Genomic DNA, 22,739 nt, shown 5'->3' on the forward strand with positions numbered 1-22,739 from the left:
TTTCACCTAATGTAGGAGTATTATGCATGTCACATAAATTACTATGTATCAAATCGAGCAAATTTGTTTTTCTTTTAACCTTAGGGAAATGGTTTCTTGTAATTTTAGTCAACATACATGTATTGCATTTTTTAGTATTATTATTAAAAACAGGAATTAAATCTAACTTATACATGTCATTCAATTTTCTATAATTCAAATGACCTGATCTATAATGCCATAAACAAAAAGATTCAACCATATAAGTAGAAATAGTATTTTTATTCTTATTAATAATATTTAGTTTGAACATAATCTTATACATATACCCTTTCCCTACAAAAATTCCTCCCTTAGACAAAATAAACTTACAAATAAACTTATTTGCCTAAAAAACAAGTTTAAAACCAAACTTATTCAACAAACTTCCAGACACTAAATTCTTTCTAACTTCTAGTACATAATATACATCATTTAAGGTTAAAACCTTTTCAGAAGTGAATTGTAGTTCAACAGATCCTTTGCCTTTGATTGCTGCTGTGGAAGAATTTCCCATGTACAAGACATTGTCATTTTCGCATTGTGTGAACTTTGTGAACATGCTTTTGTCTTTGCACACATGTTTGGTTGCTCCGGTATCAATCCACCATGTATTATCATCTTATGCCATATTAATTTCAGATATCATTGCAACAAACTTTTCGTTATTATTAGCCTTAGAAGATGATTTCTTCTTTAAAAATCGACATTCGTTCTTGAAATGTCCCAACTTACCACAATGATAGCATGACCCTTTTTGTTTCTTTTTGAACTTAGGTGCTCTATCAGTCTGTTTGAACTTTCTCTTGAATGATTTAGTAGTCTGTACTTCCTCCGTAACATGCACCTTGGAATTTTCAAAATTTAGGTTCTGATCTTGCTTTCGATATTCTTCTTCAATACGAAGATGATTTGCCAAAGCCTCAAGAGACATTTCCTCTTTCTTATGGTTTAGACTTCTTTTAAAGTCTTTCCAAGATGGAAGAAGTTTGTCTATTATAGAGGATACAACAATCATTTAATCCATTTTCATATCATATTGCTTGAATTGATTCAACAATTTTTCTATATTACGAAATTGTTCCATAACAGAAAGACCATCAACCATTTGATAATTATTGAAACGACTGACAATAAATTTCTTACTTGTAACATCTTCGGTTATGTATCTTGTCTCCAATTTGTCCCATAATTCTTTAGCGGTGACCTCGTTTTGGTAGGTATCGAACAAACCATCAGATAAACCATTCAATATGTGACCCATGCACATGTAATCAGCGTTGTCCCATTTTTGTCTTTCTTGGGTTGCAGCAACAGATTCGTTTTTATTCTCTTCGGGTCTTGAAGTATCCAAAAATAAGCAATCTTTAAAGTTGATAATAATAAGTGATCTTTTTCTGCCATCGTAAAAAATTGTTACAATCAAATCAATCAAGTTTGACAAAATTGGAAGCCAACTCCCTTAGTGTTCCACTTTCATGTGTTGTGGTAGTCATCATGAATTATAACATTAAAATTGTTAGTATAAATCTCCGGTAAGGAAAATCTCGAACACACGAACGGAACTCGAACAGAAAAAGAAATAGGACAAGGCTCCAAGGCGTGTATCAAGCCACTATCTTTAAGGTTATATTCATCCCCACCTATCTTCGATGTGCAAATGAGTTCTAAGCAAATTAACCTCGAGGATACAATGAAGCCAATGACTATTTTCTTTTTGCACTGATGAGAATAACCCACTAAACACTGAGTAATGTATGACAAGAAACTCAATTTCTATAAAGGATTTCTGCAGTAATACTTTATAGAATAATCTAATAATATTAGAAAGTGAAGGAAGGAAAGAAAGAATATTAGAATTTGTTGGTATGATTTCCAAATGAAATCTTATTCCTATTTATAGGAATTTTCATGTCTCTTCATAAAGACATCTTTCATCAATAGGTGTCTTTCTGAATAATAATGTCTTTAAAATAAGCACATAATTATTTGTTTAATATTATAACTATTCAAAATAATATAATTTAAATAGTTATAATTCTTTTTTAAAAAATCAAATAATATAATCTTCTGATTAATTACACCATTCATTTATAGTTATTGGAACACTATAAATATTTGAAATTCAACATGTACAAGGTTTAAGATTTAGAGTTTGAGTCCGGAATTCAAGGTTTTTTAGATTCAAAATTTGAAATTCAGAGTTTAGGAGATAAAAAAATTATCAAAATTATATGTTAATTATATGAAAAAAAGGACTGAAATATCATTAAATCATTAAAAAAATCATAAATAATATGAATGGAAGAGTAGATTAAATAATTTCTCCATTTATATATATATATATATATCATGATGCATCTTAAAACAAATTTGTTAACTGCAGCGTGCCTAAAATTTTAGTTTCATACCTTAACTATATATATATATATAAAAAAAAAAAACTTCCTCTTCTTTCTCCTTCTGGTCTGAAAACCAGAAGCCTGATGCATTCTATCATGATACATACATACATGGCTAATCACTTCTTTTTCTTTTCCTGCAAGAAAAGCTAGCCTGTGCCCATGAACATTCATTAATAGTAGATGAGAGAAGGGCTGTTATAGTATGAGATTACACATGTGTTTAATGCAGGGATTTAAATTGCGGCCGCGGTCGCGTTTTCGGTCGCATTGCGTTTATCGCGGTTGCGGACATAACGGATGCTATTGCGGTCATTGCAGGTATCGCGGTCGTGAATTTTACATTACTTATTGTGTATTGCGGGTATAGCGGGTTTCGGCAGTAGCGGTTTCAGACGGTGCCGTTACCGCTATATAACGGCCGCTATTTCGGTAACGGACCGCTATTTAAATCCCTGGTTTAATGTGTAGTTAGTCATAGAACTCCGGGCAAGAAGCTCACGAATGTATTTGCTTTGGCACAAATGAAGTGTACCTTTCTCGGTTGATAATCCGATGATATGGTGTGATAATTCTAGTGCTGTTGCTGTTGCAGCTAACCCAGTTCTGCACTCTAAGTTCAAACATGTTGAACTTGATCTGTTTTTTTGGTCGAGAGAAGGTGGCTAGTGGCGAGTTGGTTGTCAGTGAAGTTCCCGCCTGTGACCAAGTAGCAGATGTTCTCACTAAACCATTGTCTGTTTCAGCATTTACTCGGTTTTGTCATCTTCTTTGGGTTGGTCCAGTTGAGGAAGCTGGATGTGAATGTTATAGTATGAGATTACACATGTGTTTAATGTGTAGTTAGTTAGGAGGTTAAGCAGTTAGTGAGCTGGTAACAGCTTTCTCAAAAGGTTTCTCAAATGTATATATACGTGTACTTGGACACTATTCCATCATGCGATTTCAATAAAAAAAATTGAATACAATCATTTGCTATTTCTTGTATTTCTTAGTAAAAGAATCTGTTAGCTTACTAGGTTCCTATAAAGGGCAAAGACAAGTTAAAGAAAAAGTTTTTGAACCATATAAATGGGTTTTCAAATTTGAACTCTTTCTTTAACTTGCCCTAGCCTTTCCCTGCTAACTATATCAACCTCCGGCCTGCCTACATGCATTCTCATCAAACTTTTTCAACACCTTATTTGACAAAGTATTTCAGACAAAGGCAAAGGCAAGTTAAAGAAAAACTTGTCCCCTTCAATACAGTATATATATATATATATAGCAAGCTTCAAATTTTTCATTAACTTGCCTTTGCCTTTCTCTGAATCCTTGTGCTTACAATTGTATTCTATATACCTTTTGGATTTTGTTTTGCTATATATATATAAGCATGGTGATTGGTTGATACGAAACTAACCCGAAATTGTATATATATATAACCAACAGTTTCTTCCTACTTCGATACGCGTTTAAGCCTTAAATTGATTTTATTTTAAATTAAAAATAAAATGATCAAATAAATTCCTGTAAAAGATGTCATACAAGAAGAAATCAGCGTGAAATAATGACGAAGCTTCACCTGTTTCAATCAAAAGGAAGGAAGGGTTTTGAAGAAAAGTTAAAAATAAAATTATTTTCCAGGTCAAGAAGAAGGAAAGGGACATAAAAAGAGGACGAAATTTCTATATTGTTTGATATATATGAAGGATAGAAGATAGATAGGAGTAAAGGGTAAAATTATAAATAAATTGGGTTAAAAAAAATTAAAGATTTGTTGACTAGAATTTATATGCAAATTTCAATGGCGTATGTTTTTACGAATAGCATGCAGAAAGGAAATTAATGTAATTTTTCTGAGAAGATACATAGTAAAGAGGGGTCAATATTGGGTGAGTAAATCAGATTCAATGTTTAATAGACACGCTTTCCTTCCTCTCAATTTCGCCTTCTTTTGATTTTTTCTTCTTTCTTCCTCTCATCAGGACATCACTGCTACACATTATTAATTATACTTCTAAAATACTAAGTCCATGCCATGATAACGTAAGGGTAATACCAAAATGCAACTAAAAGAATTATCAAGTCCAATTATATTTAATGCACTCAAGGTCAAATACATCGCTAATAACGTTAAGAGCAATGCCTAAACAAACATCCACAACAGGTACACAATAAGCACTAAAGCATTAAACTCCTATGGCACTAGGAGAACATCAAAATTAGACAAGCACAAAACCAGCAAACATTCAAATCATCAAATTTCAAACAAGTGCAGGCCCCAAAACTCCTAGATCGGCCAACCAGAATAGAATATCCAACCTCAGGCCATTCAGTTTCAAAGAACCACCATCCGCCTCCCCAGTATGAACTACACTTGTTATCTGCACCTTTCATGGTGTGAACAGTCACTAGAACCCACCTTCCATTTTAGTGATTATAACACTAAATAGGTTTTTTTTTTAAAGCCTGACCAGAAAACAAAACCCAGATATATAACTAAATTAAAGGGAAAAAAAGTTAAAATTCATCAAAAGTTTCTCTTCTTAAATAAATACCAGTTCCCGTCTATTCTCTCTTTTAGAGTTTTGCTTGTCCTTCTTGGCACATAAAACCCTCTCTTTTTTTTCTCAAGTTTCTGTCATATTTTTATTAAAAAACCACACCCTAATTAGGGCACCCTTAATAAAGCATTCTTTAAAGTAATGTCTTTGTTTCTACTTTAGAGACTTACTTCCCAACCATTATCTGTTCTTAGAATATGATTAAAAATATGTAAACTAGAAACATCAAATCATGGTATTAATCTGAAACGGACATCGTATATATATACAATTTCTAAGATCGTTGTTTTGCTGCAATCATTAATATTGTATATGTTCTAAAAGCTGCGGAGATCAGGGAATACAGTCAGATTATCAACACAAGGTTTTTTGTTGGTATGCAAGTCTAGATAAAAGTATTCAAGTCAATTGATTGACTGGTTCTTACATACTAAAATATAGACTTGTAGTTTTGTTTTTAGAATTCAGAACAAGGTTAGGTTTGAAAAAGTATGCTAAAAGATCCTTCAAAAAAAGAATGAGGCAGACTATCTTCCTCCTATAACACAATTACAAAAAGAATTTAGTGCATTGATTATATTGGATCATGGTTGTTCAAATGGATTGAGTTAATGGAGAAGCACTCGTTTCATATAATATAAATCTATGCATATATAATTGGAAAAGAAAAATAAAGTGCTCTCTGATAAGCAGTTACTAAGAGACAAAAAGAAATAAGTGTCCCCCACGTTATTATATAGTTACAGCTTTGGACATTTTATGAATTGAAAAACAAACTTTCATCTCATCGGCTGCTATGTAATCTTTTACAGGCTCTGGCTAGTATTTTCTAGCTCACTTTATGTACCCCTGTCTGCAGCCCTCAACTTCTTTCCTGAGACTAGAAGTTTTCATAAATTAAGTTTTCGCTCTCACTCCGCTGAATCAGATTTTTTTAGGATTTATTACTTTACTTGTTTCTTTTTTTTTCTCTTTCCTCTCTTGGTTTCGGCTTTTTTCTTACTTGAACCAAACTTCTTAAGCTCATTGTCTGCTCCATCGTTTCCTTCGATGATAGACTTCCTCGAACAGTTCTACAACTTATGCGGACCATAACATAAGAAGCACTTTATTGGCTTGTTCTCGCTTTCGGCTTCCTTAGCTTCAACAGCCCTTGTGCTTGAACCAAGTACCAAGGACTTACTAACCCAATTTTTTTTAAGCGCGGATTTCTTCAAACATTTTTTTAACATGTGTGAATCGTCGTAGAAAAAACATTTCAATTTGTCCCTTTTCCTCTTGGATTTTTTTTTTCTAACTCGTGGTTTTCCATTACCACAATTGTCGCTATTGCCATTGCCATCTTCATTGTTTTCATTGTGATCATTTTCACATTCGCCCCATCTTTCGAATTTGGAAGACTCAAGTCCGCTACCGTCATGGCTTCCAACAACTTTTGGATACCTTTTTATTCCACCTCCTGTCTAACTTATGGCTTCCATTCTTTCTAAACAACAATCAATATTTTTTTCTCGGTCACACTTAAAACTTGGAGCATGAGTTAGATCTAATCTTTCTTGACTTTCTTGTTGGTGTCTCTATGTGGCGAGCTAGGCTGACTGATGGATTGGGTCTTTTAACCGGGTGATCTGCAAGGCAAAGAAAATTAAAAAGCATCGGACTTTGTGCTTCAAGATGCCTTTCGATGGTCAAGTTAGTGTTGTAGCAAGAGGGAAAGCCAGATATAAGATGATAATGGTGAAACAGAATAGAGATTATACCTGAATTAGTATCTATAGTAGATCTTCAGCTGCCTGTTTGTGCCCAGATCTACTGGTTGGTCTGTTGTGATGTCTCATATTTCATGGAGCTGTTCTAAGCATTTATTAGACCTTAATTGGATCTTGGTGTATGTAGGTGTAGGTATAACATGGATTATTGAACAGAAGGAAAGGAACCAAAGTCCAAAGATAAGAATGAGAGAAGGGCGAAGACAAGTTAGAGAAAGAAATTGAAGGCAATAAAAATAATAGTAATAATGCTGCTGCTTGGATTTGAATTAGAGAACAAATTCCAGCAAATATCTAAAGTAGATTGAGATTGATAAGGATTGACTTCGAAGTTTGTCTAACTTGCCAGGCGCTTCTCTAATGCTTTCCTTGGCTTCTGGGTTTCTTTTATTAATCTCTCTTCTTCTTTGGGTTTTGGCTGTGAGGCAATTTATAAGAGAGGAAAACACTGTTAAACACGGAGCCTACACGGTTTAGGAAAATGAATAGAAGGAATTTGGGGGAGAGTGCTGAAATGGTGCATGGGATGGGATGCTACGCGGTTCATTCCTGGAATCTCAACTAACACCACATAGGCTAGGCCACTCACCTCTAACCCACAACAAATCCCTTGTTTCTTATATAGAAGAAGCACAACTCGTACAATCAAAATCCTAAGCTGCCACGTGAGCTATGCTTGCAGAACCATCTCCAGACAATAGATCACTAAGGTAGACATGGAGGCTTTAAAATGAGAGTCTGGGGACATGGGTGAAGGGAAGGGAGAAAGAAACGCAACGAGAGAAAGAGGGAACAAAACCAAAGAAAAAAAATGATAGTGAAAAAATTGGTTAAATTTTGCCATTAGTCCTTGTACTTTTATTTGGTATAATCTCTATTATGTGAATTTAATCTCTATACTTTTATTTGGTCATTTTTACTCCTTTTACTTTCTGAAATTTAAAATTTCAGTCATCACCAAGCAATAATTGTTAAATTCATTAAGTAAAGTTCTGTTATTTCTAAAATCTAATGTGCCAAATATATTGTGATACATATAATGTCATGCTAGCTTATTATTTTCATATATTACTCACTAAAAATTCAATTAATGTATTAACGACAGTATTTGTGTCAGACTGAAATTTCAAATTTCAAAAAATATAAGGACTTAAAATGATCTAATTGGAGAAAATGGACTAAATATATAATTGTAAGTATAGTACATGACTAGTAATTGAATTTTAACCAAACAAATTTAATTACTAGACTAAAATTTTAAATTTTGAAAAGTAAAGGAACTAAAATTGACCAATTCAAAAAATATAAAGACTAAAATTGATCAAATTAAGATACAAGGATCAAATCTACAACTTTTACAAATTACAATGACTAATAGGAGACTTTATCTGAAAGGATTTATGTATTTAGAAATATTTTTTTAGATTCATCTCCGACCAAATAAAAAAAAGTAATATTATTTAAATACTTTTTTTATTTAATTTTAAATTATATATTAAATATTGGTTTTAAAATATTGACCAATGGACCAGAAAAGGCCCATTTCTAAACAAAATTACGGAAATGGGCCAATTTTTTCAAAAATAAATGGGAATGACCTGTTTTTAAAAAAATGCGCTGAGCTGACGTCGTTTTCAGGGAAAAAGTAGAAAAGTGCGTCCAGCTCAAAGCTTTTTCCCTAATGATATATAAAACACGCTGACATAGAAGCGTTTTATTAAAAAGCGTTCACGTGGGCACGCTTTTGCTTGTGTTTTCCTAGTGCCAATTAGGGTTTTTAATTTTTAATTATTTAGGGTTAATGTTAGGGTTAGGGTTTATGAAATTAATGTTTATGGTTTTTTTATTTTTTAAGTGTTTAAGTTTAGGGTTTTATTTATTTATTAGGGTTTAGCGGTTCTGAAAAAATAGTTTTGAGGGGATAGGTTCTGAAGAAATAATTTTGACGATATGGGTTGAGTTTTTTAGAGAAAAAATGCTCTAAGTAGGATGGATAGTCAGCAAAAGTACTGAAAATACTTCCAACTGGACGCCTTTTTTAGTATTGCTGCTTTTGAGAAAATAAATTTGATGAGATGATTCTGAAAAAATATCTTGAGATTTTCGAGATGAGGTTTGTGGAAAATGACTCGAATAGTAGGGGCTAAAGTTTGTAGATGAAAAACGCTCCAAGCAACACTGTCAGCAAAAGTACTGAAAACGTTTTCAGCTGGATACTTTTTTCACTACTGCTTCTAATAGTGCGTCATGCTTGGAGCGTTTTTCTTCTACAAATTTCAACCCCCACTATCTAGGGCATTTTACAGAAAGGAGTGGGATGCATTCCCTTAGGCTATAAATAACCCATATTTTAGCCTTTGATGGCATAAGTTGGAGCAATAGAAATTGAAGAAGTTCAGAAGAATAGAAGTTAGGGTTTAAGGTATAATTGATTTTTCATGTTAATATTTATATGAAGCATTATATTTATTGCATAATGTTTTATTTTTGTGTTAATATTTCGTGTTTTGAATTTCTTTCGGCAGATAAATTTGCTGGAAATGAGTGGACGAATTAATACTATTATTTATTACAAGAACGGCGTGACCTTTTTATCAGAGAACACGACGCGACTGACTTTTAACTAGAACATAGAGTTGACAGAACTTCATAAAAGAATTAGGAAAAAAATCTTTGGATCTATTACAATGTGAGTTTCATCTATTAAGTATCGATTTTGTGTTTCGGTTGATCCGGTGAGATATGACTTATTTGTTATTAAAGGTTCTTGGGGCTTAGAGGCGATGGTGCAGAAGCACCTTGAAAGTGGATCACCGTTTCTTGAGTTATATGTGGAATTTTCAAAACTGGATGAAGGACTTGCGACTTCAACATCTCTTCATATCCGAGAGGTGAAAACGATTGAAAATGTCAATAGTACAACCACTCTGTTAGAAAGTTCCCATTATGATATCCCGGGATCATCAATGGGAGGACACTCATCCCTTTCAGCCTTAGATTTCAATCGTGGGAGGCAAAACATCGATCCATCAGGTTTTGGTGATACACGACCCTTGCACGACACTCAGTTAGTGGATGAGACATGCACCTCGATGGGTCGATGTTCGACGCTGGGAATATTTACTAGGGAATGGAATCATCTTCCAGCGGTTGGTAATCGACATGTAATTTTGGACATTTTGGAACGTACACGAGAAGGGATGATTTACTCCCTACGACGTCCACCGGCGAGTGGACCTCCAACATGGTAGATGTTAGAGTGTCGGAGAATGAAGATGACAACGAATGATAATACTCTAAAATGACATACTTTTATGTGTTAATTGCATATATATTTTGAGTATGATCTTACTAATTTAGGCTTTTTATGGTTTTTTATCTTGTAGGGACTAAATTGTAGGAAAAATGAAATTTAGGAGCAAAAAGCTTGAATTTGAAGAAAAAATAGGTCAGCATACGAAATAGGAAAGAAGTGGTGCAAAAATACAAAGTGTAAAAGACTTGGGGGCAAAAAGTCAAAGAAGAGATTTAAACATAAGATTCTATTTAAATTTGAATTTTATTAGGATTATTGTTAGGATTTTTATTTAGATTTAATTTTAGCTTTTGTCTTCATTTATCCTTTAGAGTTTAAATAGGAAATAAACTAAGTTTTCTATGTACTATAAAAAAGGATCAAGTGACACAAATTAGACTCATCTTTTTTATAAAAACTCTGTCTCCTTAAAGCTATTAGCTTTTGTTCTTTTATTATTCAATAAAATTTCATTTGATTAAACTTATTTATTTTTTCCCAAAAAGCATGAGCTACTGAACTCATCTAACTAAAGGTTGTTGAGATTCTCTAAAACAGGTTCATGAGGCTTAGAATTTGCACTTAGCCTTTTCAACGAGTATTCATCATTTCTCCGCATTATGGGACTGGCGCTTCCATCCATGTCCTTTCAAAAGTGATATTTTCATCTTGTGCAAAGGCGGCCGCTTTGTATGTTTTGGGAAGGTTGTACAACCGGTTCGTTAGCTTACTGCGTCAGTAGTTTTCAAGCCCAAGAGACAAAATGGCGTCACATTCGCCATTGAGAAGTGATGATCTAGTGTAAGACGGTCCTACAAAAGTGACGATTGGCTAGAGTTAGGTTCCTCTAAATTGTAAGGCTAAAATCTAAGTGGAGTTGGCGGTCGTAGGCATCCTCTTCCACTATAACTGGCTTATTTTGTTATGAGAAAGATCACCTAAAAGCCTAAGATTGAACCTAAGGAGGATTGAGATAACCGGAGGCTGGAATCTCTCAATCAAAGAATCTCTTTTCTCAATTCTGTTTCTCTTTACAATTTAGATTTCAATATATAAAATTTCAACCCCTCCATATTTTTAATTCTTTTTTTTTGTTTTTTTTCAGGTACGCCGCTTTTTCTTGGGCACGACTGTGCTCGGGATCTCCAAGAATAAGAAGTTGTGCAAATCCAGTCCCTGAGGATTTGACCCTACTTCCCTTATACCATTCTTTTTCATTATTTCATAGGGATAGGTTACTTTTGGTGCTTTCAACGACACACCAATGAATCCAATATGGATCCACCCCGAGAGCCTAGTGCCGACAGTTTAGAAGTTAGATTATTTTCTGAACCAGAGCCTGTCCCAACTAAACCTGAAGACAGTAAAGGGGGTAATGAAGATGAAGAAGAAGAAGAATAAGAAAAAGATCCATGATTTACAGCGTACTCGCTGCTAGCCCACATGCATAACGTCAATCTTTCGGTAAAGGATGCGTTGGAGTTTGCAGACTTGCCATATAGGAGGCCTAGCCACAGAAGTGCATCGTTAGGTTCAGGTAATTTGGAAATAGATAGGAAGTCTTCCAGTAAAGATGATTTTCTCACAGCATTGAAGCGATACAGCATCAAGAACGGGGTTAACTTCCACGTGGTTAAATCCAATTCTGAGAAGTTCGATGGGAAATGTGCAGTGCGAGACAACAATTGCTCATGAAAAATCATGGCTTTTGTTAGGAAGAAGATAGGGTTATGGATGATTATAAAGTTTTACCGGTCCGTATAATTTGCCTCTGGTACATTATCACTAGGTTTTTAGGGTTTTATTTAAGGTTTAAAGTTATTTCCAATTAATTTGACGTACTCGTTGGGTTGCAAGTGTTTCACGGGATCATTCGAAGTTGGATTCAGATATGATCGAGGGCCTAATACTACCGATGGTGAAAGTAGATTCGATAACTAATGTGTCAGTTTTAATTGCAAATATTTGTAGCCAATTCAACTATAAGCCTTCGTACCACAAGGCGTGGATAGCTAAGTAGAAGGCCTTGGAGAAGATTCACAGTGGGTGAGATGCGTTATACAACAAGGTATGGTAGTGGTGTCAAGTGCTGGAGAGGTACGTACCTGGTTGCATAACAGATCTTGTAACGGGTATCGCATACTACAACGATCATTTGTTCTGTGGGTACCAAGTGTTCAAGCATCTGTTTTGGACCTTCAAGCAATGCACTTATGAGTTTCGAATCCAACTTACACCCCTGACCTAAGAAGGCCACGTGAAAAAAATAGCTTCCCTCAAGTATGTTTCGATCAACAGTGATGGAGGACTGGGTAGATTACGAATATGTCATTGTAAAATTTGATCTTCCACCTATTTACATAAAAGTTACAAAAAAATATTAAGTTCAATTATAATTATGAAATAAAAAACTTTAAAAAATTTTAAAAAATTTAAAATTTATTAAAATTTATTCTTACCTTTTGCAATTGATTGATGGAAACGTGTTCGCCATCAAGACATATCAAATACCCGATAATTTCTAAATTGAACATGAACAAATTTTTAATAAAATACTATTTCTTGGAATTACTAATAAAAAATAAAAAAAATTAATTTAGATAAAAATAAAATTTAGGAAAATAATTTGAGAGTTTTTTGAGAATTGTGAAAAATTTGAGAATTTAGGAGAGAATTGTGAGAATTGTGTGTGAAAATGTGTGTGTGGGAGGGGGTTTATACTTTTTCTTTTTGGACTGGTGGGGGTCCAATGGCTAGTTCAAATAATAGTTGGAAAACAGGTAAAAGCATGCCCACGTGGACACTTTTTAGTAAAATGCTTCCACTTCAGCGCATTTTACATGTCATCAGGGAAAAAAACGCTAAGCTGGACACGTTTTTCTGCATTTTCCCTAAAAATGACGCTAACTCAGTGTGCGTTTTTTGTAAAAACGGATCATTTCCGTTATTTTTGAAAAAACTAGCCCATTTCCATAATTTTTTTGGGAATAGGCCTTTTTTGGTCAATTGGTCTTTAATATTTACTTATAATATTTAAATGAGTTTCAAACAATCTAATGGTTAAAGGTTATGCATTGGCACTTTAAAATTTAGGTTTTAAGATATATTGATTTTATTTTCATATTTTTTCTTGTGTCGTGCCATATATTTAATTTTTGTTGCATTTCAATTTATCTAATATTTATATAAATTATCATTATTGTTATTCCCTATTCGTATCAAGGCACGTGGTAAGTGAAGAGGACACCTAAATAGTAAAACAACTATTAATAAGTTGGAAGATCATCCGCAAGCCATTTTTCAAGATGACCATTTAAACAACCACATACTATCTGTTGTTTGAGTCCATGACCTATATCGGGAACATGAAGTTGTTGATCACCAAATACTGCTCCACACCATCAAGTTTGAATAAATGATAGAACCTATCTCATCACAGACATACTCATTCCATAGAAGATATCCACCCTACGCGTTCTGTAATGATGGCTTAATGATAAATCCAACACGTTAACGTTGCCTTACATAGATACCTTGCCTATAAATACCTCTAGGAACGAGGAAGAATAGACTCTTCTAATATACTAAGCTTACATTTTGTCAATCTCTCCACTTTGTCTGGGTGAACCGGACTCCATAATAACCACCACCTCTCCTCTATGTTCTCTCTTTATTGTATCATTGTATCAACAATTATTATTATAATATAATTTTAAATTTATTTAAACATATTAAAATGTATAATAATAAGTGTTATTTTTGAGCATTGGTTAAGATAAAGGCCCTCGGTCTTTGAAGATTCATGGTTCAAGTCTGATTAACTATGTGTGAGTCTCTAGTCTCATTATGTACCTATATATGCCATGTATAGTCCAACTTCACTGAAATATTCTTACTTTAATTTCTTTTATCAAAATTTTCTATAAGTTATGGATTTAGTCTCTAGAATCTATTTTGGTTAATTTTAAATCGTATATAATTTTAGTCCTAATCTAAATGGTAATAGTTAAATTTGCTAGGTCAAATTCTAATTTTATCATTTTTAGTCTTTATATTTTTCAAAATTTAAAAATTTTAGTTTAGACTCAAATGGTAAACCGTTAAATCTATTAACCAAAATGACTTGGCTTATTTGTGAGTATTATGTGGAAATAACAAATTAACATGCATAAGATTTTGGAAATAAGAAAATTTAACGATTATGTTTAGCTTGCACTAAAATTTTAAAATGCGAAAAATAGCGAAACTAAAATTAACCGAATTAAAGAATAAAGACTAAATCCTTAACGTATGTATAAAACAAGTCCCAAGACGAGAATTCGACCATTCTCTTCCGTTTTCCTTTTCAATTCAATTTCCTTTTCGTTTTTGTTACAAAAGCGGAACCCCAATTTGCCCCGAAACAAAAAGGCCCAAAAGCAGCCATGAAACATTTTAATGTGCAATGATTCATAACTCAGGAGGCCTAATATTGGAAACAACAACTCTACAAGACATTCGACAAAGCTCACAACATTTTACAGGACATAACACAAACACAACTCAAACTATTAGTTGCAGTTCAAAACTGGTAATGTCTTCGACTCTGAGTTCTTCCACCACCAAAACACTATTAGCTTCACTCCACCTCGAATACGCCAAATTCAGACCTTTTTCTATTCTGGGTTTATTTCAATTTTCCACCACTACCTCAAAACCAGATGACCAAAACGCCACAGTCAAAAACCACTCGCAATTCTCCGTTAATTCTTCTTTACTTTCGTTATGCTTAATGTTTTCAACGTTTTGTATGAAATATATGTTTCTTACTATGAAGTCTTGTTTTTTTTTTTAACTTTTTTTTGGTAGAATTGGAGAACAGCATATATACAATTTTAACTATAGACCGTTGGGAATCACTGAACCACATGAATTACAAGTTGGCTTCTTTGAGGCAAGTTCATGGAAGGCTAGCTTTGAAATTTCTCAACTTTTTTATCAACCAACCTGGTTTGGAACACAATCATCTCACTCATGTACTTTCAATCACTACCCATATTCTTGTTAGAGCTAGAATGTATGACTCTGCTAAATCATTGTTGAGGCAATTGTGTAAATTGGCTGTAGGGTCAAGGTTTGTTTTTGGTGCTTTGATGGATACATACTCTCTTTGCAATTCAAACCCTTCAGTTTTTGATCTATTGATCAGGTTTTATTTGAAAGATGGAATGATTGATAATGCTTTGGAGACTTTTAATTTGATGCGGTTTCGAGGATTTAAGCCGTCGGTTTATACTTGTAATATGATGTTAGGTTCAATGGTGAAGGATGGGAGAGTTTTTTCAGTTTGGGAATTTTTCAAGGAATTGCTTGATTTGAAGATTTGTCCTAATATAGCTACTTTTAATATATTGATCAATGTTTTGTGTGTCGAAGGGAAGCTCGAGAAAGCTGTTTATTTGCTGAGAAAGATGGAGAATAGCGGTTATGTTCCAACTATAGTTACTTACAATACTTTGCTACATTGGTTTTGCAAGAAGGGAAGATATAAATCAGCCTTTGAGCTGATTGACCGTATGGGGTCTAAGGGTATTGAAGCAGATGTATGTACATATAATATGCTTATTGACAATTTGTGTAGAAATGATAGAAGTGCAAAAGCTTACTTACTGTTAAAAAAGATGAGAAAGAGAAGGATATCTCCCAATGCTATTACCTATAACACTCTTATTAATGGATTAGTTAAGGTGGGAAGTATTGGGGTTGCTACTCGGATTTTTGATGAGATGGCATATTTTAATCTCTCTCCAAATGTTGCTACTTACAATGCTTTGATTGAAGGGCATTCGAATGAGGGTAACTTTGAAGAAGCTTTAAGACTCATGGATATGATGGAAAAAGTGGGATTACGGCTTAATGAAGTCAGTTATGGAGCGCTTTTAAATGGGTTGTGCAAGCATGGCAAATTCGATTTAGTGAGAAGGTTTTTTGAGAGAATGAGGACAAATGGGATGGGTTTTGGATGTATACCATACACTGAGATGATTGACGGACTATGCAAAAAGGGGTTGTTCGATGAAGCTGTACAGGTGTTCCATGAGATGTTTGAGGAGGGTGTGGCTCCTGATATTATCACCTTTTCTGTGCTTATAAATGGATTTTACCAGGCTGGGAATATAAAATGTGTAAAAGAAATTATATGTAAAATGTATAGAGCTGGATTTAGACCTAACAAAGTTATTTACTCCACATTAATCTACAATTCTTGTAAGATGGGACTTGTCACGGAAGCGTTGAAAATCTACAGAATTATGAATTTCAGTGGTCATGCTGCTGACCATTTTACTTGTAACACGTTGGTTGCTTCTTTGTGTAGAGATGGAAAAGTTAGAGAGGCTGAGGAATTCATGCGTCACATGAGTCGGATTGGTCCTAACCCTAACTCCATCACATTTGATTGTGTTATAAGTGGCTGTGGAAATTTGGGTGATGGGCTGAAAGCGTTTTCTTTGTTCGATGAGATGGTTAAATTAGGTAATACTCCCAGTTTTTTCACATACGGCAGCCTACTAAAAGGACTATGCAAGGGTGGAAATCTGGTAGAAGCGAAGAAATTTTTGAACAAGCTGCATTACATTCCTTCCGCTGTAGATAACGTTGTCTACAACACTATACTTGCTGGGACTTGCAAATCGAGAAATATGTGGGAATCAGTGGCCCTTTTCGAGGAGATGGTTCTGTTTGGTGTTCTTCCTGATAGTTATACATATACCATCCTTCTTAATGGGTTATGTAGAAAGGGAAAAGTTGCTGCTGCCCTTCTATTTCTGGGGAAGCTGATGGATAAAGGATTTTTTACTCCAAATCAAGTTACGTACACCTGTTTAGTTGATGGTCTTTTCAAGGCAGGCCAATCAAAGGCTGCTTATTATTTTTATAAAGAGATGGAGCAAAAAAGCCGGTATCTTGATGTTATTGCTTTTAATGCTGCTCTAGATGGAACCTCAAGGAGGGGAAAATTGACGAAGGTAAATAATCTGTTTTCCATGATGAGAAGCAAAAGCTTATGCCCCAGTTTGCCTACGTATAATATTTTGTTGCATGGATATGCTAAGCAAAAAGACATACGGACTTGCTCTCTTCTTTTTAAACTCATGATCAGTAGTGGTCTTTTGCCTGATAGATTAACATCCCATAGCCTTATTCTTGGACTTTGCAAGACAGCCATGTTGGATGTTGGTATTAAAATCTTGAAGAAGATGATATCTGAAGGTGTTGAAGTTGATCGATTTACATTTAACATGCTTATCAGCAAGTGCTGTGAAAGAGGTGATACCGGAAAGACCTTTGATTTGGTTAATGCTATGAACCTTTTGCGAATATTTCCTGATGCAGAGACCCTCAATGCACTCGTTATTGGTCTCAACAGAAATCTTGCGCTCCAAGAATCCCATATTGTTTTACATGAAATGGCTCACAAGGGTTACCTTCCCAAGGGAAAACAATATATTACATTGATTAATGCTATGTGTAGAGCTAGGAATTTGCAAGCAGCATTGGAATTGAAGGATGAAATGACATCACTTGGTATCACTTCCCCTGATGTTGCTGAGAGTGCTATTGTACGAGGACTTGCCCTAAGTGGGAAAGTTGAAGAAGCAATATTGGTTCTTGATACAATGCTCCGGAAGCAACTTGTTCCAACGGTAGCTACATTTACCACCCTAATGCACATGTTATGCAAAGAGAGTAACATTGCCGAGGCTCTAAAGTTACGGAATAAAATGCAACTGTGTGGTCTGAAACTTGATGTTGTTGCTTACAATGTCATCATTTCCGGTCTTTGTGCTAATGGGGACATAGCTGCTGCTTTTGAACTATGTCAAGAGATGAAACAAAATGGTCTGTGGCCCAATGCCACAACTTATACTGTTCTAGTTGACGCTCTTCTCATCGAGGGTAGTAACCCTTCTACCAGTGATGTGCTTTTAGAGGACTTAAAGGGTAGGGGAATCATATCTTGTGATTGGGATGGAAGTACGGAGCAGTTTCAGAAGGCATTGATAATTGCCAAGAAAAGGTTTAAGTACTTGAAGCAGAATAAGAGGAAATGGCATTGAAGACAATCGGGAATGTGAAACGATGTTGTTGGTTGCTGAAAATATAGACCAGTTTTCTACAGATCTTCTTATTGGTTAGCTTCAAACTTTTACTTCCCAACCAGTCGTGGCATTCTGATTTGGTTTGTGTCAAGTCGTCTATCTTTTGGTCATTTATGGACTATTTTTCTATCACATTCAACTTATACCTTATAAGCTTTCTTGGGCAGGATTCTTTTTCCTTTTTGTGATCATGAAGCCAGAAAGCATAGGTAGACATTGATTCACTTATGTGTCAAAATAGGACTGTGAACCAACGGAGATACATCATAAGAAGACTGTCTTCTCTCCCTTTCTCTTTGCTTCAAATTCCCTTGAACTGTTCAGACCTGAGCAAAATTTAACCAATTTTAAAACACTTTGAAAGGAAAAGTTCCTGTTTTTGTATTGTTCCGCATGAATTTACTGTCTTGTTCAATACAGTTCTTACCAATTGATTATTGGTTTAGGTTTGTCTCTTGCCATTGATAGCGTTGGAAATAAATATGGAAGACACAATCATGCCGTTGCTGTAGGTGCGGGAACGATGAATTTCTGGTGAATGCCCCTCTAATCGATGTGGTGTTGGACCAGATTCCTTTCTTCAACAACATAATGCAATGTTATTGTTTTCATGAGAACAAGGATTCCTTGTAATAAAGATAGGGGGGGCAAGAGCCTGTTTGATGAGTGATGAAGCCTGCTCGTTTAGCAAGCTTAATGAATTGTGCTTGATAATGGAGGCAAAGTGTATATAGTGCATGTAAATTTGATTGGTAGGTTAGATTCTATAGATTTCCCATGTTACAAAATGTTGTATGCTGTTCTTGGAATGACTGAGTGAGACAAAATCTAGCAACATTAACTAGGAATATATGGTCAATGTAATTATTCTTATTTGTAACATGTTCTTCTGCTTTTCTGATTTTATTTGTTTTTCATGACTGGTATTAGGCCTGGACGAATGATGATGAACGTGTTGGTAGTAATGACGGCAATTGAAGCTAGAAAATGCTACAGCAACCAACCAGTTTTCTAAGAAAAATCTTCAACAAAAGGAATTGTAATAATAATAGTAGTAATTGCTGTAATAATAGTATATGTCAGAAGAAAAAAAACGTTTGCCAGCTCATATTACTGGTTCCGTTATCCATGCCCGGGCTCCACGTAATCACTGGCTGATTGAGTAACGAGTCTAACGAGTTAACGACTCAGTTTTCCTATTCATCCCTTTCTCCCCACCACCGTACCTTTCCATTAACCGTCCAAACTAACGCCGTTTATCCCGATTCCTATTTTTTCTCCTTCTCTTCCTTCACATATTCCTCCCAAAAAATTCTCTTCTTTCATTCTCTCTCCCAAAACTCTCATTCTCTCGCTCTCTCTCTCTCTCTCTCTTTCTTCACAAGAAAAGTTTTTCTCTCGTGAATCCATGTCGGTATGTAATCTTTTCTGGGTTTTTTACTCTTTTCATTTCTGTTTTAAATTCATTTTAAAACAAGGTTTAACTTTCTTGTCTGATTTATTTTTTTTCCCATTTTTTTAGTCTTTGAGCTTGGGATTGTTCTGATTCATGGATTTTTGGGTGTTTTTGATTCTGGGTTTTATTTATTTTCATTCTATCTAAAAAGAGAAAAAAAATCAGGTTTGATTTTGTTGCTGATGCTCCTGTTTTATATTTACCCTCTCATCTTTCTGTTATTGCTTCCTTTGATCAGTTTTGCTGGAAGATGTTTTTTTTGTGTGTGTGTGTGTGTGTGTGTGTCTGTTTTTGTTTTTCTTTAACTGATGAACTGAGTACCATTTTAGCCATTTATGTAATGACATGATTTATGGTTGGAATTGTTTTTAAGGTAATTTTGCTCAATTAGACTTTGGGAGATTAGATTAATATTGAATGAAAATGAAATGCGTTATCAAATGGGTAAATTGTTTCAAGGTGTTTTTTGTAATCTTTGTCTAAGTAGGATTAATGTACCATTATTTTTTGTGTTGAAAATGTAGTTTCTGATTAATCATTGAAGTTGGGTAATTAAGGAGTAATAACTAGGATTGTGATAATGTTCTTTTCAGAACACATCAAGTATCTATATATGCCCAGAAGAGAATATTAGCTTTTCTGGGGATATTTTAGAGGGCATGGATTGTTACTTGTATATTATTGGATATTTAATCTGTAACTATCAGCTTGATAGTGGAAGTCATAATCCATAAATTTGTTCATATCCTGAAGTGGATGAATCTTTTGTGTCAACCTGTTCATATTAAATTAACTAGCACTGAGTAATCAGATTGCTTTATGGGATCTATGGCATCATATATTATGTTCCTAAATTATGCTTGGATTTGCATGATTTGATATTACTTTGATAGTTAGTTTATGTAACGTCATGTTCTACTTTTTGGCGGATTCCTTTTTGTCATGTTGCAGGATAACTTAAGCTTTTCACTTATCTTTCCAAGGATATGATTATTTCTTGTCACCTGGTTGTGGTTTTATATTGATGATGCATATGATTATGAATTTATGTGGTCATTTTTATCTCCACAAATGGTCGTTGCGATTCATAGTCAATTATTGCTCATTAGGGAGGCTTCTGTTTGATCTGTTAATTGATTGCACTGTTGCTATGTCGGCATGGCTTTCTTTCATTGTTCTACCCACCAAACGTCTCCCTTGAATAAAAATTGTAGTGTCAATCATTATACCGCTGTTTAAAATAGTTATTTCATGAACCATTTATGATATTTTGTTGGATATCCTATTAGAAAATAGTGATTGAAGTGAATTTCTGTTCTTAGACAAGTTTTTTCGGAGTGCTTTCTCTAGAAAAGTAACCAGTGTTGCTGTTTGGCTAATTTAGGCTTGTAATAATGCAAGCTGCACATGCCTTTTTAGCCCCACCATGCTAATAATCAGGCAATGTGATCTAAGCTCTGCGGAAGTCACTTTTTTTTTTAAGGGGTAGGGAGTAAGGGTTGTCTAGGGATTGAATTCGTGAGTAGTGTCAACTGAAGACTTGAACACAAATCCTTTTCTACTCCATCTTGTGGTTTAGTCTACAAAGTTTCATTTGTTTGTTCATAATATTGCAAAGCATGCCAATTAATTTTGTGGTTGTTAAATAAATGGAATTTACTAAGTTGAAGCTGAAGTTATGTAACTCCCTTATAGTAATTAGCAGCTTTGATTTGGCAGTTTCACTGGCATTTTAGATGTTTAGGTTGTATCAGTGATTTTATCTTCAATTGAATGTTTTGCATTCTAATTGTATTTAGCTATTGAAGTAGTTTCTAGCTCAGAATAGAAAAGCTTTATCGCAATGTTTGATCTCAACAGAAATTGTAGTCTATAATGACATTGAAAATGAAAAACATCTAATGTCTTACACTAGTAAGTACCTTGGCTGCTTGAGAATCAATTAAGAGTTGGTTATTATATCCTCTGTTTCCTTTTACCTCCTTTTAGAGTTTAAAAATCATCAATGCCAGACTATTTTCTTGCTTATTGATTGCGGATGAATTGTTCATTTTGTGATTGTAATCTATCTTTACGCTTGTTGAGAACTCTCAGGACTAGCAACTAACTGGCTTGTTACAACTGGTAATTGAATACTTTGTTGCTATTAGCTGCTTGGTGAAACTTATACATGCTATAGTTTTGCCAGGTTAAGTTGATAGTTTTTCTGTCTACGTGTTTCGATTATAAGGGTCTTAATGGGACATTTCACTTTTTACTTTGTGCAATAGGAGGAAAAGGGTCGGCCATTGCCAAAATTTGGTGAATGGGATGTCAACGATCCTGCATCTGCTGAGGGATTCACTGTGATCTTTAATAAGGCAAGGGACGAGAAGAAAACAGGTGGCAAGCCTGAGTCACCGGCAAAGTCTGATTCTAATGTTAAGCCTGGAGCTGATCCTGGCAAAACCCAACCTGTAAGTAACATCTAATGACTTGTTCTTGGCATCTAGCTGCATATGTTAGGCAGTGGTGATAGTCTATTCTTGACTGACTGTAAAAAAATAACAATTTGCTTTGGTATTGCTTACAATGATTGTTATCAACTGTTTTTTTCAGAAAAAATGGTTTTGCTGCGTTCAAGCCCCGCCTGCGGAATCTTGACGACGCCCTACTCGTATAAGACATAAGAGCTTCCACAAGTATATTGAAGCCCCACCATATATTCCTAAACAAGATAGGGTCTGTAAGGCTTGATAAGCCCTTCTGGATTTTTCTTTGTCGTGTAAAATTTATTTCTGGTGGGAGGGAGAAGTAAAGAAGACAAAACACTTACTGTATCTATATTTATTGATTTGGTGGGATGTTATTAGAAGCTGTGGTATTTCATTGTCTTTTGCCATCCTTGTGTTACAAGCCATAGAGCTTTCACGTGACACATTCCTTCTTCATGTTATACATGTGATTGGTGTGTTTTTCAAAAAATTCTATTTCATTTTGTCTTCTATGCTTATCTTTTACTTTTTCATCCTTTTATTGGGAAAATATTTCAATGGCAGTATGTATATAATATGCATAGGAACATCATATGCCTCTAAAGTTTGCATGAGTAGCAACCGATGGCTGATGAACA

The 22,739-nt window shown here is 34.5% G+C and overlaps 2 protein-coding genes and 1 long non-coding RNA gene across 6 annotated transcripts; 2 read left to right on the forward strand and 1 right to left on the reverse strand.

Annotated features, from left to right (window-relative positions):
• Positions 1-5,592: 5,592 nt before the first annotated feature.
• LOC107921430 (uncharacterized) lies at positions 5,593-7,668 on the reverse strand. Its single transcript, XR_005901202.1, has 2 exons — positions 6,727-7,668; positions 5,593-6,644 (listed from the first exon to the last, which is right to left on the reverse strand). It is a non-coding gene; the product is annotated as an uncharacterized lncRNA (long non-coding RNA).
• Positions 7,669-14,381: 6,713 nt separating this feature from the next.
• Positions 14,382-19,108, forward strand: LOC121206183 (pentatricopeptide repeat-containing protein At5g55840). Of its 4 annotated transcripts, none has more exons than XR_005901205.1 (3): positions 14,382-14,772; positions 14,879-18,251; positions 18,339-19,108. XR_005901205.1 is itself a non-coding variant. In XM_041076688.1 (2 exons), exons 1-2 carry the CDS (start codon positions 14,475-14,477, stop codon positions 18,127-18,129), a joined length of 3,549 nt encoding a protein of 1,182 aa, XP_040932622.1. In that variant the 5' UTR covers positions 14,382-14,474; the 3' UTR covers positions 18,130-19,108. The 4 variants fall into 4 exon arrangements, 1 of the variants encoding a protein (XP_040932622.1); XR_005901208.1 differs by having other exon boundaries at positions 14,879-18,203; XR_005901209.1 differs by having other exon boundaries at positions 14,879-18,203; positions 18,618-19,108.
• A 142-nt stretch (positions 19,109-19,250) lies between these two features.
• Positions 19,251-22,611, forward strand: LOC107922044 (protein NOI4). Its single transcript, XM_016851874.2, has 3 exons — positions 19,251-19,585; positions 21,898-22,083; positions 22,226-22,611. The coding sequence occupies exons 1-3, from the start codon at positions 19,580-19,582 to the stop codon at positions 22,268-22,270; spliced, it is 237 nt and encodes a 78-aa protein (XP_016707363.1). The 5' UTR covers positions 19,251-19,579; the 3' UTR covers positions 22,271-22,611.
• Positions 22,612-22,739: the final 128 nt, after the last annotated feature.

This window comes from Gossypium hirsutum, chromosome A01 (assembly GCF_007990345.1).
Source record: "Gossypium hirsutum isolate 1008001.06 chromosome A01, Gossypium_hirsutum_v2.1, whole genome shotgun sequence".
NCBI classification, from domain to species: domain Eukaryota; kingdom Viridiplantae; phylum Streptophyta; class Magnoliopsida; order Malvales; family Malvaceae; genus Gossypium; species Gossypium hirsutum.

Bases quoted from the DNA above. Each gene is read 5' to 3' on its own strand.
- LOC121206183 (XM_041076688.1), top strand. From the start codon at position 14,475: ATGATTCATAACTCAGGAGGCCTAATATTGGAAACAACAACTCTACAA. The intron at 14,773-14,878 runs TTAATTCTTCTT...TTTTTTTGGTAG, and splicing joins AAACCACTCGCAATTCTCCG to AATTGGAGAACAGCATATAT.
- LOC107922044 (XM_016851874.2), top strand. The intron at 22,084-22,225 runs GTAAGTAACATC...TGTTTTTTTCAG, and splicing joins ATCCTGGCAAAACCCAACCT to AAAAAATGGTTTTGCTGCGT.